A 16,214-nucleotide genomic window follows, 5' to 3' on the forward strand; every position below is an offset into this window, starting at 1 on the left:
TGGTAAGTGCTGTGAAGTGTGTAAACCTGGCGATTCACAGACCTGTACCCCTGGGGCTAATACTACATTATATGTTAATAAAAATTTTTAAAAACGATAAATTAAAAAAAATTCAAGTCCAGCATGGAGCCCAGTTAAAAATAAACAAATAAAAATTGAGCTCTTCTCCTTGGCACCCCACTCCCAAGCCCAATTACTGTTTTGAACTTTACTACTATTGTTCAAGAACTACTACATTCTGCATGTTAAAACAGTGATACTAAACTGGTTTTGACCCTCAGCAATCTGCTAAACATCCTACGCTGTCAAAACATGTAGATCTACCTCGTTCTTCTGGCTACATAGAACAATACACTACAACTGTACCAGTGCCATTATTTGCCATTTCCCTTACTGAGCAACTTGTTTCTAGTGTTACTACTATAATGAGCGCAGCAGTATCTCCATAAACATATATACCTGTGAACACAAATGCAAGGTTAAAGGTATGCACACTTAAGCATTTGACAAGTATTGCCAAAACCACTTCCAAGAAGTTACACTAATTTTTTTTTTTTTTGCATTGTTTAAAAAAAGATTTATTGGGGTGCCTGGGTGGCTCAGTGGGTTAAGCCTCTGCCTTCAGCTCAGGTCATGATCTCAGGGTCCTGGGATCGAGTCCCGCATCGGGCTCTCTGCTCGGCAGTGAGCCTGCTTCCCTCTCTCTCTGTCAAATAAATAAATAAAATCTTAAAAAAAATAAAATACAAAAAGATTTATTCATTTGAGAGAAAGAGTGAGCAATGGAGAGAGCACAAGCAGCAGCGGCAGAGGGAGAAGCAGCCTCTCCCCTGAGCACGGAGCCAGATGCAGGGCTCAATTCCAGGACCCTAGGATCATGATCTAAGCCTAAGGCGGACGCTTAACTGACTGAACCACCTATGCGCCCCAAAGTTACACTAATTTATCCTCTCCATACGCTTGCTGTCCTGGATAAAATCTTCATAAATATTTTCCTATCTAATAAATGAAATATATTTCACTTTCAAGATTTATACCTCCAGGGGCGCCTGGGTGGCTCAGTGGGTTAAAGCCTCTGCCTTCAGCTCGGGTCATGTTCCCAGGGTCCTGGGATCGAGCCCCGCATCGGGTTCTCTGCTCAGCGGGGAGCCTGCTTCCTCCTCTCTCTCTGCCTGCTTCTCTGCCTACCTGTGATCTCTGTATGTCAAATAAATGAATAGATCTTTAAAAAAAAGGGGCGCCTGGGTAGCTCAGTGGATTAAGCCGCTGCCTTCGGCTCAGGTCATGATCTCAGGGTCCTGGAATCGAGCCCCACATCGGGTTCTCTGCTCCGCAAGGAGCCTGCTTCCTCCTCTCTCTCTGCCTGCCTCTCTGCCTACTTGTGATCTCTCTCTCTGTCAAATAAATGAATAAAATCTTAAAAAAAAAAAATTATACCTCCATAATTACCAGTAATATGAAACATCTTCTGATATGCATATGATCACATGTATTTCTTCTTTCACAAACTACTATATCCTTTGTTCATTTTTTTACTAGATTATTTTTTCTACTTTCTTAGAGTTCTTCATGTATCAGCAGCACTATGTAGAAGCACAGGCTCCAGTCGAGCAGCTTGGGTGCAAACAGTGTCTGCTGATACAGGACTTAACTCCCCTATGCCTCATGTGCTATTTTTAATTTCAAAAATTATCCTTTTAAACTAAGTATAAATAGACCAATAAAAGAGACCAAAAAACCAACATGTGTGTATAGTAACTCCGAGATTTTTTCTTTTAAGTGGGCATGGAGATGGGCATTCAAGCTGAGCTTGATCTCACAACCCCGAGATCAAGCTCTGACCTGAGATCAAGAGTTGGACACTTAACCAACCCAGCCACCCAGGCACCCCTGCATAATAATTTTATAACTGCGAGGCATGTATTTGACTCTGATGTCACTCAGAAAAAAATTTTTTTTGAAGTCTTATATAAAGTTGTATTTTCAGTCATATTTTTATTAAACTGTCTAGCTTATGATTTTGTTAACTTTAGATTAACTTTTGTAAGTAACAATTAATATCAATTTAATCTTTATTTAAATTAACTCTAAAAAGCCAACTTTTAGAAAAATTTTAGAAAAATTAAATCCCTCTGGCTTATGCCAGTTATTAATGAAAATATGTTTGCCGTAAGAGTTTTTTGTTTTGGGAGCCTGGGTAGCTTAGTCGGTTAAGTGACTGCCTTCAGCTCAGGTCATGATCCTGGAGTCCTGGGACTGAGTCCCACATTGGGCTCCTTGCTTGACAGGGAGTCTGCTTCTCCCGATGAGCTCTCTCCTCTCTTGCTCTCTCTTTCTCATTCGATCTCTCTCTAAAATAATAAATAAAAATCTTTAAAAACAAAAGTTTTTTAATTTTTTAAAAAGATTTTATTTATTTGACAGACAGAGATCACAAGTAGGCAGAGATGCAGGCAGAGAGAGAGGAGTTGTAAGCAGGCTCCCTGCTGAGCAGAAGGCCTGATGCGGGGGCTGGATTCCAGGACCCTGAGATCATGATTTGAACCGAAGGCAGAGGCTTAACCCACTGAGCCACCCAGGCACCCCTTTGTTTTTATTTTTAAGTGAGAGAGAGAGAGCGCTCAAGTGGTGGGAGCGGCAGAGGGACAGAAAGAGATCTTGAGCAAGTTCCATGCTCAGTGCTTGTATCTCATGGATTTATTATTATATTTACGTTCCTTCTTTTATTTACAGGGGCTTTAAGGAAAGAAGATGATGTTAATAGGTGACCTCAATTTGCCATCTTGAACATAAAGTCTTAAACAACATTTTAGACTCAAATCCCAAGCCATTTTTTTCCCTTTTATTTTTTAAAGTGAGCTCTACACCCAGCTTGAACTCAAGACCCCAGGATCAAGAGTCGCATCACAGACTAGTCAGATGCCCACATCCCAAACCATTTTAACCTTATGAAAAATGAAGTCCATCCTGTAAGTAACAGCAGAATAATTTCTTGAGCCAAAAATCAGTCTACCTTTCCTATATACCTCCTTCCTTACAAAGAATGGAAAAAACAGGGGTGCCTGGGTGGCTTAGTCGTTAAGGGTCTGCTTTCAGCTCAGGTCATGATCCCAGGGTCCTGGGATCGAACCCCGCATCCAACTCCCTGCTCAGCAGGAGGCCAGCAGCTCCCTCTCTCTCTGCCTGCAGCTCCCCCTGCTTGTGCAGGTTCTCTCTCTGTTGAATAAATAAAATCTTAAGATACAAAAAAAAACCCAAAAAACAAAAAACCAAAACAAAACCAAAAAATGAAAAAAACAATACTTCCTTCCTCCAAGTGCCAGATATTTTCTTGTTTATTATCTCATTCAGTATCACTAAACAGTATTATCCCTATTTAACAGATGAAAAATCTAGGGCTAAAAGATTTAAATCTTGTCAACAAACAGGAGGTCAAGCCAGACTTAAACCCAGGAATGCAACTCCAGAGCCCAGATCCTTCCAATATACCTGCCTGCATTCCTAAGGAGCAAAGAGGCCACAGTCTTTTTATCTCATCAAATATACCTCTCTACAATCCTTGCCCCTACATCGAGTTCTACCCTTTCCAATTCTCTTGGTGTAAAAAACATTGAGGGCAAAATGAAATAGAATCACAACAGACAGGGGAAAGAAAGCAGCATCTGTAAATGGAGAATACTGTTAGTGTCAGATGAGGAAGCCCTAAAGAGGCACTTTCACCTTCTCAGCAAATGTATGAAGTTTCTTCTCTTTCTGTAAGCTCATTACAATTAGCATTATTTCCTGAGTATTACAAATAGTAAATACAGACCTAGAAATCTACAAGGGACCTAAGTCAGGGAACAATAAAACTAAATGAAGATCACTAAAATATATTATATCCTTTTAAAACAACTTCCAAATGTCATGCTTTAAATAATGAGGTAAGATGAACCCCTCCTCTGCTCTTGATCTGTTCAGGGTGACACAGATAAAAGAGAACCATCCGTTACACACAGCTATGTCACATCCAAACCCAGTCCCAGAAGACCACTAATTCCCATACTGTTCAATTCTCCAAAGCAAATGGCAAGTATTTGCAATCTTTTTAGTTTATGGTAGTTGCAAATACTTTTAGTCTATAACTAACTATGAAAGCCTTTGTGTTAAATAAAATGGGTTTTAAAAACCAGAGTACTGGGGCACCTGGGTGGCTCAGTGGGTTAAACCTCTGCCTTTGGCTCAGGGCATGATCTCAGGGTCCTGGGATCGAGCCCCACATCGGGCTCTCTGCTCAGCGGGAGCCTGCTTTCCCTTCCTCTCTCTCTACCTGCCTCTCTGCCTATTTGTGCTCTATCTGTTAAATAAATAAATATATTTTAGAAAAAAACAAAACAAAACCAAACCAGAGTACTCCCCTTAGTAAAAATAACCTTGGACATTTGTGATGTGATGTTCCTACTAACCAAAACCCAGATGGCAAATAAAATCTATTAAACAGGATGCACCTCAATCTCCCTTTTACCTGAACCTGCTGTGGTTGTTGAACCTGAATCTGCTGTTCCTGTTGGGTTTGTGGCTGAACACTGGTGGTGACTGGACAGGCAAGTTCAAGCAAAGACCCAGCCACTTCGGTGCTGTCTGTGTAAATGCAGTTCCCACCCTGTTGGTACACCATGGTAGTGGTAGCTGTCTGCTGGAACTCCTGAAGGGCTTCCGGCCCTTTAGAGGCTAGTGAGTCCAGAAATTCCTTCATCCTGTGTTGCGGGACAGACCGCGCCTTCACTCGGATGTACTCTTCAAAGGAAATGGTGTTTTCCAGGGAATTATTCATATTGCAGAGTCCTTAGGGTTCCTAGAAATAAAATAAATGGTCAGAAGTCAAAATTAGGCTATTGTTTTCATATTCTGAAATGCAGAGCAATCATGCTTGCATCAGAGTGGAATATTCAGGGTAGCTGTGTACATCTAGAATCCAAAATAGAGTTATTATACCACCTTATTCTTTTTTTAGTTAACAGCGTCTAGAAATTGTTTCCATAAACATTTCTTAAATCAAACTATCACAGTGAAAACAAAAAACAAAGGCATGCGTCACAGTACTGGATGAAACAGGCTGAAAACACACTCTCCACCCAGCTCGAGGCCAATGCCATCTTCTCTGCAGAGCCAAGCACTGGACAACAAAAGTCACATGCAAAATTACTCTGTGACCATCACAGAGAGGACAACCAAGGAAGTTAGGAGCAGGGATTCCTACTGACATGTTCAATTTCTGCAGCCAACGATGTCCTAGAGTGAAGAATACATATGCCATCTAGCTGTAGCAAGACCCTAGAGAAAGGGAGTATATACTTATATTTCATCTGCCACCAGAAACACCAAAAACCCGTTTGCCGTATATTGCTCACATTCTTTTACAGCACAGCTTACTGGTCAAAAGCACGGATTTTGGAGCCAGCCTGCCAGGGTCCAAATCCCAGCTTGATCTCTCCTTAGCTCTGAAACTCTGGACAAGTTAGTTAACCTTAGTTTGTGTATAAAATGGGAACAAACAGTATCTACCATACAGAATTGACATAAAGATTAAACACACTTCACAAGTAAAGTACTTGGAAGAAAATCCAACATAGATAGCACCATATAAGTACTAGCTGATATTATTAAAATTAGCTGGGGGAGGGAGATGAATAGTAATTTAAATTACTAGGTCACTACTAAGATTCAGAGATCAATTCGTCACATTTTTCGTTGGGGTATTTACCCTAAGAATGAATCTGCAGGGGTAGATAGTAATTCTCAATTACCTGGGGGACAACCACGCAATCTATCTATGGACTGCTGAGGGCCCTACCACAGCTACTTTCACACTGTTCCCTCCTCTCTGGATCAGAACCACTTCCAGAACAAAAGCAGCAGCAGGATAGGAGGGTCACACAGACGATGTCAACCTTTTTGCCAAAAAGGGCTCTCTGTCAATCGCAAATGAAAAAGTGATTTGTTTCCCTGGGCTATCAAGGAAAGGCTAGAAGGGCATCAAGGCTAGAAATGCCAGTCTCTTTCATTGCCCAGGTGTTCTGCCTTTTTTTTAAAAGATTTTATTTATTTATTTATTTGACTGAGAGAGATCACAAGTAGGCAGAGAGGCAGGCAGAGAGGGGGAAGCAGGCTCCCCGCCGATCAGAGAGCCCGATGCGGGGCTCGATCCCTGGACCCTGGGATCATGACCTGAGCCAAAGGCAGAGGCCTCAACTCACTGAGCCACCCAGGTGCCCCTGTTCTGCCTTGTTACAGATAAAAGGCATATGGGTAATCATCTCATCTCTTTCACTTGACTCTAAACTCCTGGCAGACAAGACTGGGTCCCAATATTCTCTGAATGGCTGACACACATTAGGTACATATATGTATACATATACATGTATGTTGCATTTGCAATTGAATGTATAAAGGAAGGATTATGGCTCTTTGTCCCTGTAACATCTCTAACTTACAACCATAAATGTTACCCTTTTTCTTGGTAAATAGTATATATCTTGGGAAAAGAACCTATTATCTGGGATAAGTGTGAGACCAAAGAAAACATATAATTCTTACTGCTACTAAGTTACTAACACTGGCAACATTTCTGTGGGACACTGTAAATATACTATAGGAGTTATATTTGGGTGCTTTCAAAGAAAACAGACCCAACAATAAATCTTTTAATGATGCATATAATATATTCTAAATATATTTTCCCATAAATAAAGAACAACACATAGACCTTGTCCTACCTAAAGTCAAATCCTAGGCCACTACTCTCCGGAGAGCCTCTATTTCTCAGGAAACTCCAAGCACAATAAAATGCAGAGAACAGCAAGTGCAGGTCAGGTGAGGGCAAGGTTAAAGCCTTTGCTGACAGCCTCTAATCTGAAATTTAACTCGTTTGTCCCTTTCTCACTTCTCTTCTGACCATCTCCCTTGCTCAGTTCTCTCTTCTCTCTGCTACAGCGGCATTCAGATATCTTCTCTCAGAGTTGAAAATTAGGAGGTCTTTCGAAGTCTATGAGACTTCAAAATTTAGCTCTCAGTGATGTCATGGCACAAAAGAGAAGACCACCACCAAGGACAAGCACCTCATCCTTTTCTTACCTATTCAGAGAAGGACATTCCAGTGTAGGTGATCCACAAATACTCGCCACACTGGTACAGAATGTGTCAAACCTCCCCTCTGATAAGAGCATCACGACTGGAATTTCCTTCTGAAGAAAGCAGCTCTCATAATATAGACCCAACAACATTACAAAATTCCCAACATGTGTCTCTAAATACCTAATCACACTTACCCTTCTAGCTCAAAAAGGGACAAAGGAGAGATGTATGAACAGAAATTAACTGTTTCTATGCTATGCTATTACATATTTCAGTAGTCTACCTCCATCATAAGAGAATGGCAGAGGTCAACTGAAACTTACATTTCCCCAAATTTATTTTCTTCAACAATTAGCTGCATTCCTATAAAATAGTGAGAGACTGCTTGAATTCTGAAGGCTGTCTGTACTGGAGTCATAGCTACTATGTCAAAGCAATTTTTTTTTTTTAAGATTTTATTTATTTATTTGACAGAGATCACAAGTAGGCCAAGAGGCAGGCAGACAGGGGTGGGGGGGAAGCCGGCTCCCCACTGAGCAGAGAGCCAGACTCCTGGCTAGATCCCAGGACCGTGGGATCATGACCCGAGCCAAAGGCAGAGGCTTAACCCACTGAAGACACCGAGGCACCCCTCAAAGCAATTTTTTAAAAAGTATGGAGAACCATGTAGCAAAACCTTTTTTTGTCTCATATCTGGGGGAAAATAAATACAAACAAACACAAATACCCTCAAAAGTTGTAAGAAGTTTACAGAATCAGAAAATCTTCATACAAGCATTGTTTGGTAAAGGCAGGTCCTAAATCTTCCTAGTGACTTATTTCCCTTCATTCCAAATTTCAGTAATCAGGAGGCTTAAGCCTCATATGAAGTCTGATATTAAATATAAAGGAGAACGGCACCAAATTCTTTTTCTTTTTTTTTTTTTTTTTTTTATTTTTATTTTTATTTATTTGACAGAGAGAGAGATCACAAGTAGGCAGAGAGGCAGGCAGAGAGAGAGGAGGAAGCAGGCTTCCTGCAGAGCAGAGAGCCCGATGTGGGGCTCGATCCCAGGACCCTGAGATCATGACCTGAGCCGAAGGCAGCGGCTTAATCCACTGAGCCACCCAGGCGCCCCCCAAATTCTTTTTCTAAGAAACAAGTTTTCAGGGTAGAATTACATCTAGTTTTCTGGTTTGTTTTTGTTTTGGGGGGAAGTAAAAGTAACACATTTATTTTTTAAGGAAAAATATTCAAATAGTACAGAAAAATAATTTAAAAATAACCCCACATATAGCTGTTATACATTCTCACCAGCACTTACTATTAATGTCTGATTTTTCATTAACAGAGCATGGTAGGTGCCACATTCAGGGTTTAACTTACTTTTCTTTGATGACTAATGAAGTTGAATACTTTTTTTTTTTTTAAGATTTTATTTATTTATTTGACAGAGAGACACACAGTGGGAGAAGGAACACAAGCAGGGGGAAGTGGGAAGTGGGAGAGGGAGAAGCAGGCTTCCCGCTGAGCAAGGAGCTTGAAGCAGGACTAGATACTAGGATCCCGGGATCATGACTTGAGCTGAAGGTAGCTGCTTAAGGACTGAGCCACCCAGGCACCCAAAGTTGAGTACCTTTTTTGTGTCTATTGACAATTCTGAAATCCTGTTCTTTAAAACGTCATTCTAAGTCTTTTATCAATTTATAAAGTTTTCTGAATTTTGCTACTTGATTTGTAAAAGTTCTTTGTGTATCTTATACAAGGACACTATATCAAATATATGTGCATTCATCTGTCTTTTAGTGTGTCATTTAATGCAAAACAACTGTTTTTTAATTGTATATATTTAAGGGGTACAATTTGTAAGTTGATATACCTATGCATTAAGAAATAATCACCACAATCAAGCTAACAAACATGTTAACGGCCTTAAAAAAAAAAACACCCACAAAATAATATGTAAGTATGCTTTCTTGATCTACCAATTTTAAACACTGATCTGTCCTTCAGGAAAGGTAAGTTTAGGGCATTTAAACTTCCTCTCACTAACCCCTGCCAATCACATTTTTATTTTTGCCATGATCAATTTCATAGCTTTAAATCTGTATTTGTAGGCTTATTAATTTCAGAGTATCTCTAGACTTCACACTATATAAGATAGGGAAATTAAAGTCCTCTGTCCTCTATTTTTGACAAGCATTTAGTGAAGGGAGTATAACTCTAATAAATCAACAGTTTACTTTTAGAATACAGCATTTCGGGGCGCCTGGGTGGCTCAGTGGATTAAGCCTCTGCCTTCGGCTCGGGTCCTGATCCCAGGGTCCTGGGATCGAGCCCCGCATCGGGTTCTCTGCTCAGCAGGGAGCCTGCTTCCTCCTCTCTCTCTGCCTGCCTCTCTGCCTACTTGTGATCTCTCTCTCTGTCAGATAAATAAAATCTTTAAAAAAAAAAAAAAAAAAAAAAAAAAAGAATACAGCATTTCATACCTAATTAAACTTAGGACATTATTTTTTTTTAAATCAAGGTTCCAAAGATGATAACCATTCTGCTCCAAGCAAATCCTGTATTTCTAGAATACCATGTTAAGGGCGCCTGGGTGGCTCAGTGGGTTAAGCCGCTGCCTTCGGCTCAGGTCATGATCTCAGGTTCCTGGGATCGAGTCCCGCATCGGGCTCTCTGCTCAGCAGCAAGCCTGCTTCCCTCTCTCTCTTCCTGCCTCTCTGTCTACTTGTGATCTCTCTCTCTGTCAAATAAATAAATAAATAAATCTTTAAAAAAAAAAAAAAAGTTTAGAATACCGTGTTAAGATAAATCACTATAAGGGCACCTGAGTGGCTCAGTGGGTTAAGCCGCTGCCTTCGGCTCAGGTCATGATCTCGGGGTCCTGGAATCGAGTCCCACATCGGGCTCTCTGCTCAGCAGGGAGCCTGCTTCCCTCTCTCTCTCTCTGCCTGCTTCCCTCTCTCTCTGCCTGCTTCTCTGCTACTTGTGATGTCTCTCTGTCAAATAAATAAATAAAATCTTTAAAAAAAAAAAGATAAATCACTATAAGAAACCCTAGTCCAACTATAAATTTATTCCAAAAATCAAAAATAAGGTGGATATTCAGTTCTCAGAAAGAATGGAATAAGGAGTACCTGGGTGGTTCAGTCAGTTAAGTGTTCAACGCTTTTTTTTTTTTTTTAAAGATTTCACCCATTTATTTGACAGGGATCACAACTAGGCAGAGAGGCAGGCAGAGAGAGAGGGGCAAGCAGGCTCCCCGCCAGGTGCAGAGAGCCTGATGCTGGGCTCGATCCCAGGACCCTGAGTCAAAGATAGATACTTAACCCACTGAGCCACCCAGGCGCCCCAAGTGTCCAACTCTTGATTTCAGATCAGATCATGATCTCAGGGTCGTGAATTCCAGCCTGGTGTTGGACCCCACGCTGGGCGTGGAGCCTACTCAATAAATTAATTAAAATTTAAAAAGAAAGAATGCAATAAAAGCTTGGAAATGCATCTGCTATAAAGTCTCAAAGTTCATTCAAGATTTCATTAAAACATGGGGCGCCTGGGTGGCTCAGTGGTTTAAGCCACTGCCTTCGGCTCAGGTCATGATCTCAGGGTCCTGGGATTGAGTCCTGCATCGGGCTCTCTGCTCAGCAGGGAGCCTGCTTCCCTCTCACTCTCTCTGTCTGCCTCTCTGCCTACTTGTGATCTCTCTCTGTCAAATAAATAAATAAAATCTTAAAAAAAAAAAAAAGATTTCATTAAAACAAAACAAAACGGGCGCATGGATGGCTCAGTCATTAAGCGTCTGCCTTCAGCTCAGGTCATAATCCCAGCATCCTGGGATCAAGCCCCACATGGGACTCCCTGCTCAACGGGGAGCCTGCTTCTCCCTCTCCAGCTCCCCCGTGCCTGTGTTCCCTCTCTAGCTATCTCTGTCATAAATAAATAAAATCTTTAAAAAAAAACAAAACAAAACACCAATAGCCCGAAGTAGGAAAAGTGCTATAAAACTTAGAAAATGTTGATCAAGGCTCCTCAACAAATATTCTATTCTTCTGTATCCTTGTGAAAATACATGAAACATTCTATGATAAAAACACCTTTTGTATTGTAAACAGTTTAGACTACAAAATATAAAAACACTTTGCTGTGCTCCAAGTTTAGAGCTGACTGTAGTCAGTGGAGCTTCAAGCAGAAGCCAGGGCTTCCCAATTCCCATTGTTTTTTTTCTTTCACTAGGCCCCTAGGAGGTTCTTCACTGATTCTGTCTGTACAAGTCCACAAAATCCTTTGAGAACCAATGAATCAGAGGAAGCTAAAAATATTAACCAATAATTAATTCAATGGAGAACTTAAAAAGTTTTTTAAGATTTTATTTTTAAGGGGCACCTGGGTGGCTCAGTGGGTTAAGCCTCCATCTTCAGCTCAGGTCACGATCCCAGGGTTCTGGGATCGAGCCCCACATCGGGCTCTCTGCTCAGCAGAGAGCCTGCTTCCTCGCCTCTCTGCCTATGATCTCTCTGTCAAATAAATAAATAAAATCTTTAAAAAAGATTTTATTTTTAAGAAATCCCTACACCCAACATGGGGCTCAAACTCAAAACCCATGGATCAAGAAATGCATGCTTTACTGACTGAGCCAGCCAGGCACCCCTTGGAGAACTTAAAAATTTAATGGAAAAGGCCAATTTGAAAGAACATTCCAATATGCCCATTTATACAGACTAAAACACAAATGGCTTCATTTCTTGTCTTTTTAACCTGCTCACTTGGCAGTATCCACCAGACTGACACATCCCAATAACGAAAGCACACTAAGTTAGCATTTGACCTGACACAAAAGTGCTGCTCAGAAGGGGGTGGGCAAAGGGAAGGCTTCAGAAGTGTATTCAAATATTTTAGACTAGTCAGTGAGTAAAAAAAACACTGAGAAAAATTAAGCAAATTCTCAACAGTGGTGACCACGGTTTCTTCCTTTGCTTTTTGCTCAGAAAAAGTCCTCTCTACCATAAAATCAGGTCATTATTCACCTTCAATTTTTTAACTTAACAGTGTAATTTTTTAATACAATGCTTTGATCCATTTAAAATTTATTTTGTATAATGTGAGGTAAAAGTCTAATTTTATTTTTTCCAAAGAGCAAACAACTTGTCTGTATCATTTACTGAATTACTGAAATTCCTTTGCTCACTGACTTGAAATGCCACTGTTATCATATACCAAATTCATATAAAGAAAGTCTGCTCCTAAGCATTTACTGAGTGTTCTACAGATCTACTAATACAGTAGCCAAAAAAAAAGATGTTAATATCTAGAAGATTCCTTGTCCTCTCAATACAGTTTATTTAAATTTAACAGAGAAATAAATTATATGTGTGAAAAGAGAACTAATACAATTGTATTTATATAACCCAATATTGTTTATATACCTAAGGGAAAAAAAACGCAAAAAACCCTGCTAACAGTAGTTCTGCCTTGGTGGTAGATTCAGAGGACTTACATTTCTTCCTGTTTAATACTCTCTTATATTTTCCACAATTTGTATTAAACTAAAAAGATAATTAAAAATTAATCTTTTTACACACCGATTACCCCACAGTAACAGACACAAACAATTCTGGCTGATCATAGCATGATTTTTCCCTCAAAACCTAAAACTCTTTAATAAAAGACAAAATCATCAAGCACCAGAGCTTGCATAATAATGAAGACTGTTAACTTCTTCAAGATGCTGCTCACAAGGCTGCACAAGGGTGAGCCCTGGTAATGGAGAAATGGAAAAACTCTCTACAACCCCCCAAAGAAAGCAAGATTCTTTTTTTTTTTTAATTTATTTGACAGAGAGAAATCACAACTAGGCAGAGAAGCAGGCAGAGAGAGAGGAGGAAGCAGGATCCCTGAGGAGCAGAGAGCCCAATGCGGGGCTCGATCCCAGGACCCTGGGATCATGACCTGAGCTAAAGGCAGAGGCTTTAACCCACTGAGCCACCCAGGCGCTCCAAAGCAAGATTCTAAATTAGCTCCAGGTCAAAGACTTGGTGAGTAACAGTAAATTAACTGATTAATTAAAATACTTCAGAAAAACATAAAGCTGCAGGGATAGTTGAATACTCCCAATTTCTGGGAGTCAAAAAGCAAAGAGTGAGAAAAACACTTTGGGGCTCACTGGGGTAGGGCAGTCTGTAAATAAGCATTTGCTTCTGAATACTTTTAAGCATAGCTGCTTTGCAAAACAATAAACAGAAAACCCCACACCAACAGACCTAGGAAATTTTCACTTATATACACCTATCAATCACTAGTATTTCCCCAGTATCTTCTACTGGAGCTTAGCACAGTGTCTGACAGATTTAGGCCCTCAATGTATGAAGTTATCATTACTTTTATTATTTTATAACTAGAACACAAGAAGGTATGATGGACAAAGGTTATTCTAAAAGAATAATCTATTACATTTTCATAGGTCTCTTTGTCAATTTCTTTCTTTTTTCTATTTAGGTACTAAAGGAAGACTTAAATACTCACCAGAATCATCCTATCTTGGGTCTCCTCAAATTTCTGATACCTCTTCCCAGTTTCCCATGCAGTTCCACAAAGCAGGTCTTGAATATAAAATGGACTAAGAGAAGAAACTCTGAACAGCCTCAGAGCCCTGCCTCTTCCTGTTTACCCAGTCATGTTATTGGGCCCCTCTCACAGCTCACATCTACTATGTGTAGATGGCTCCTTATAGCTCTGTAAGTCCGATGTGAAGAACACATTCACATCAAAAAAGAAATCAACTTCTATTTTAAGGAGCTGTAGTCACATCTGTCCTAATTAACATAAAGAATCATTTCAAAGAAGCAAATTGGGAGATACACTTCTATTCTTAAGGATAATAAACCTATACATGGTTTGGGGTAAGTATTATCCCACTGGGTCATTTATCTGCCCCATACCTTTACCAGAAGAATGCCTGATTTAGGGGCATTTTTGCCATGTTTCTATTTTTGGACAACACACTTTCACACTTTCAACACACTTTCAAATTCACATTCCCACCAAAGACTGATGGACTGTAAACTGGCACAACCATTTGTATCAACTACTAAAGCTGAATTCTATCCCCAGGTGTGTATCACACACATATACAGAAAGGTAATTATACAAGAATGTCCAAAGTAGTATTGTTAGTAACAGCCCCAAAATGGAAGGAATCTCGATGTCTAGCAATAGCAGAAGGGATGAGTAAATTATGGTACAGTCATATAGCTGAATACGATAAAGAAACTGGAATGAATGAACTACAGTCACACACAATGGGGATGAATTTAGCAATGCTTAAAGGAAGACATAAAATACAGTATGATTCCATGTACATAAAACTCAAAAACAAACAAAACTATGTTGTTGAAGGATATGAAAGTGATAAAAGTAAAAAGAAAAAGAACATGATTGTCACAGAAGTCAGAATGATAATTATCTCTAGCCATTGAGAAGCTATGACTAGGAAGGGACCCATGAAGGGTGCAGGGGTGCTGGCACTGTTCTACTTTGTGAAAGGTGGTAAACAGTGGTTCATTATTTAATTTTTCATTACATTTTACAGATCACCTGAATTTACAGATATTTCAAGAGAAAAAAAAAAGGCTTTCTGACACAGCCAACCAGTTCTACCTAAAATTTTGCTCTAGCCTCACGTGTGACACCAAAGGTTCATTCTTTCCCCCTTTTCAGCAAAGCAAGAGGTTAATCTATCACTTGTTCATGCAGCCACAATCAGAAATCACAATCCTGGAGAGGACTTAAAACATCTGGCAAAATGCAGAGCAACAAAGTACAAAGTAACAGAAAAGAATAGGTGCTCATAGAACACCTCATTCTGAGATGGAGAAATAAAAGACCATTACAGATAAAGAATGGCCATTTCAAAAGTAGACAAGCAAGAAGCATGACACATAGAGGACAAACCACAACTGATTAAAAGACAGCATGCAAGCTTTAAGGAAAAGATCCCTGATTCTGAAGCTGTCATAATGCAAGACAGTCATACCTAGAGCCCGACTTTGGTTACCTTTTGGGAGCAATTAAAATTTTAAGAAATCTGAACCCCTATTTTATCTATTTGAAATGGCAACAACATAAGCTGGAAAGGGATGTGTAAAGCAAAGGTTTATGAAAAGGTACACAAACTATTCATCACAGAGGGCTGAAAGTAGGAGATCCTCTAAAAGATAAATCTAAGTTAATGAGCTTACTAAAATATTATCTACAAACACCAATTTAAACAGCAGATCTCAAACTTAATAGTTAAAAACAAAGATATCCTGGAACAGGCAGGCCTAAAAGGTATATCAAAATTTTAAGTCTATCTCAAACTTTACTACTTTTCTTTGAACCCTTTAAGGTCCTTAGAAAAGCTGTGCACCCTCATGCTAAAACCTGAAAGTTGCATTGACTTACATTTCAAGGGAAGAAAAGTGTTCAAGCAGCAAACTGTGGCTGGATTCAAAGATGCAGTTCTCCCACATCTTCAATTTCCCAGCACTTAGTAGTTTCTGTCAGACAGCGCCCAGAGTAATTGGCAGGATTTGTAATGTTTCAATACTACTAGGAAAAAGACTGCACACATATTTTCAGCATATGAATGATTTTAACTCACCAGTCACCATGTTGCATGTATTTCTGCTGCTTGTCCTGAGTTCTTAAGACTTGTAACATTCTGAAGAAGATAGAACAAAGAAGTCCTTTCCATCCTCAGCCTCTTTTTAAATTTTAACTTTGTTCTTAAAATACAGTATGTTAAAAGAATTACCCCCATCATTATTAAGTTTGGTAGCTAATTTTACTTCCTCTTAGCTTCTTTTTCTTTCAAATTAATTAAGCAAGACTGTAAAACAGTTAGATGTCTTGTCTTAGAAAAAAGAAGTGCGTTATTTCTCTAGGACAAACCTAGAACTCCCCCCCGTACCGTAACAACAACAAAAAAGCCGAAAAGGATTGAAATTCTACATCAAAAGTGACTTCTGCAGTGATACATGAACAGATTTTAGAAATTTCTGTTGGGGAATTTTGTAATTATAAAAGAAGGCAAAGCACAGGTTTCTCAGGTTGTTTAATTTTGTTCTGGTCAACTTTTTGG

At 39.6% G+C, this 16,214-nt stretch overlaps 1 protein-coding gene across 2 annotated transcripts in view; it reads right to left on the bottom strand.

Moving 5' to 3' along the window:
• Positions 1 to 16,214, bottom strand: part of QRICH1 (glutamine rich 1) — a 55,734-nt gene that overhangs the window by 38,333 nt on the left and 1,187 nt on the right. Inside the window, exons 2-3 of one of the 2 annotated variants that reach the window (XM_045990650.1) lie at positions 15,735 to 15,794; positions 4,505 to 4,834 (exon numbers count right to left, since the gene is read on the bottom strand). In XM_045990650.1, the coding sequence (XP_045846606.1) occupies positions 4,505 to 4,813 (309 nt within the window). In that variant the 5' untranslated portion in view covers positions 4,814 to 4,834; positions 15,735 to 15,794. The remainder of the gene's footprint in view (positions 1 to 4,504; positions 4,835 to 15,734; positions 15,795 to 16,214) is intronic. The other variant, XM_045990649.1, reaches the window with a different exon arrangement.

This window comes from Meles meles, chromosome 20 (genome assembly GCF_922984935.1).
Source record: "Meles meles chromosome 20, mMelMel3.1 paternal haplotype, whole genome shotgun sequence".
NCBI classification, from domain to species: domain Eukaryota; kingdom Metazoa; phylum Chordata; class Mammalia; order Carnivora; family Mustelidae; genus Meles; species Meles meles.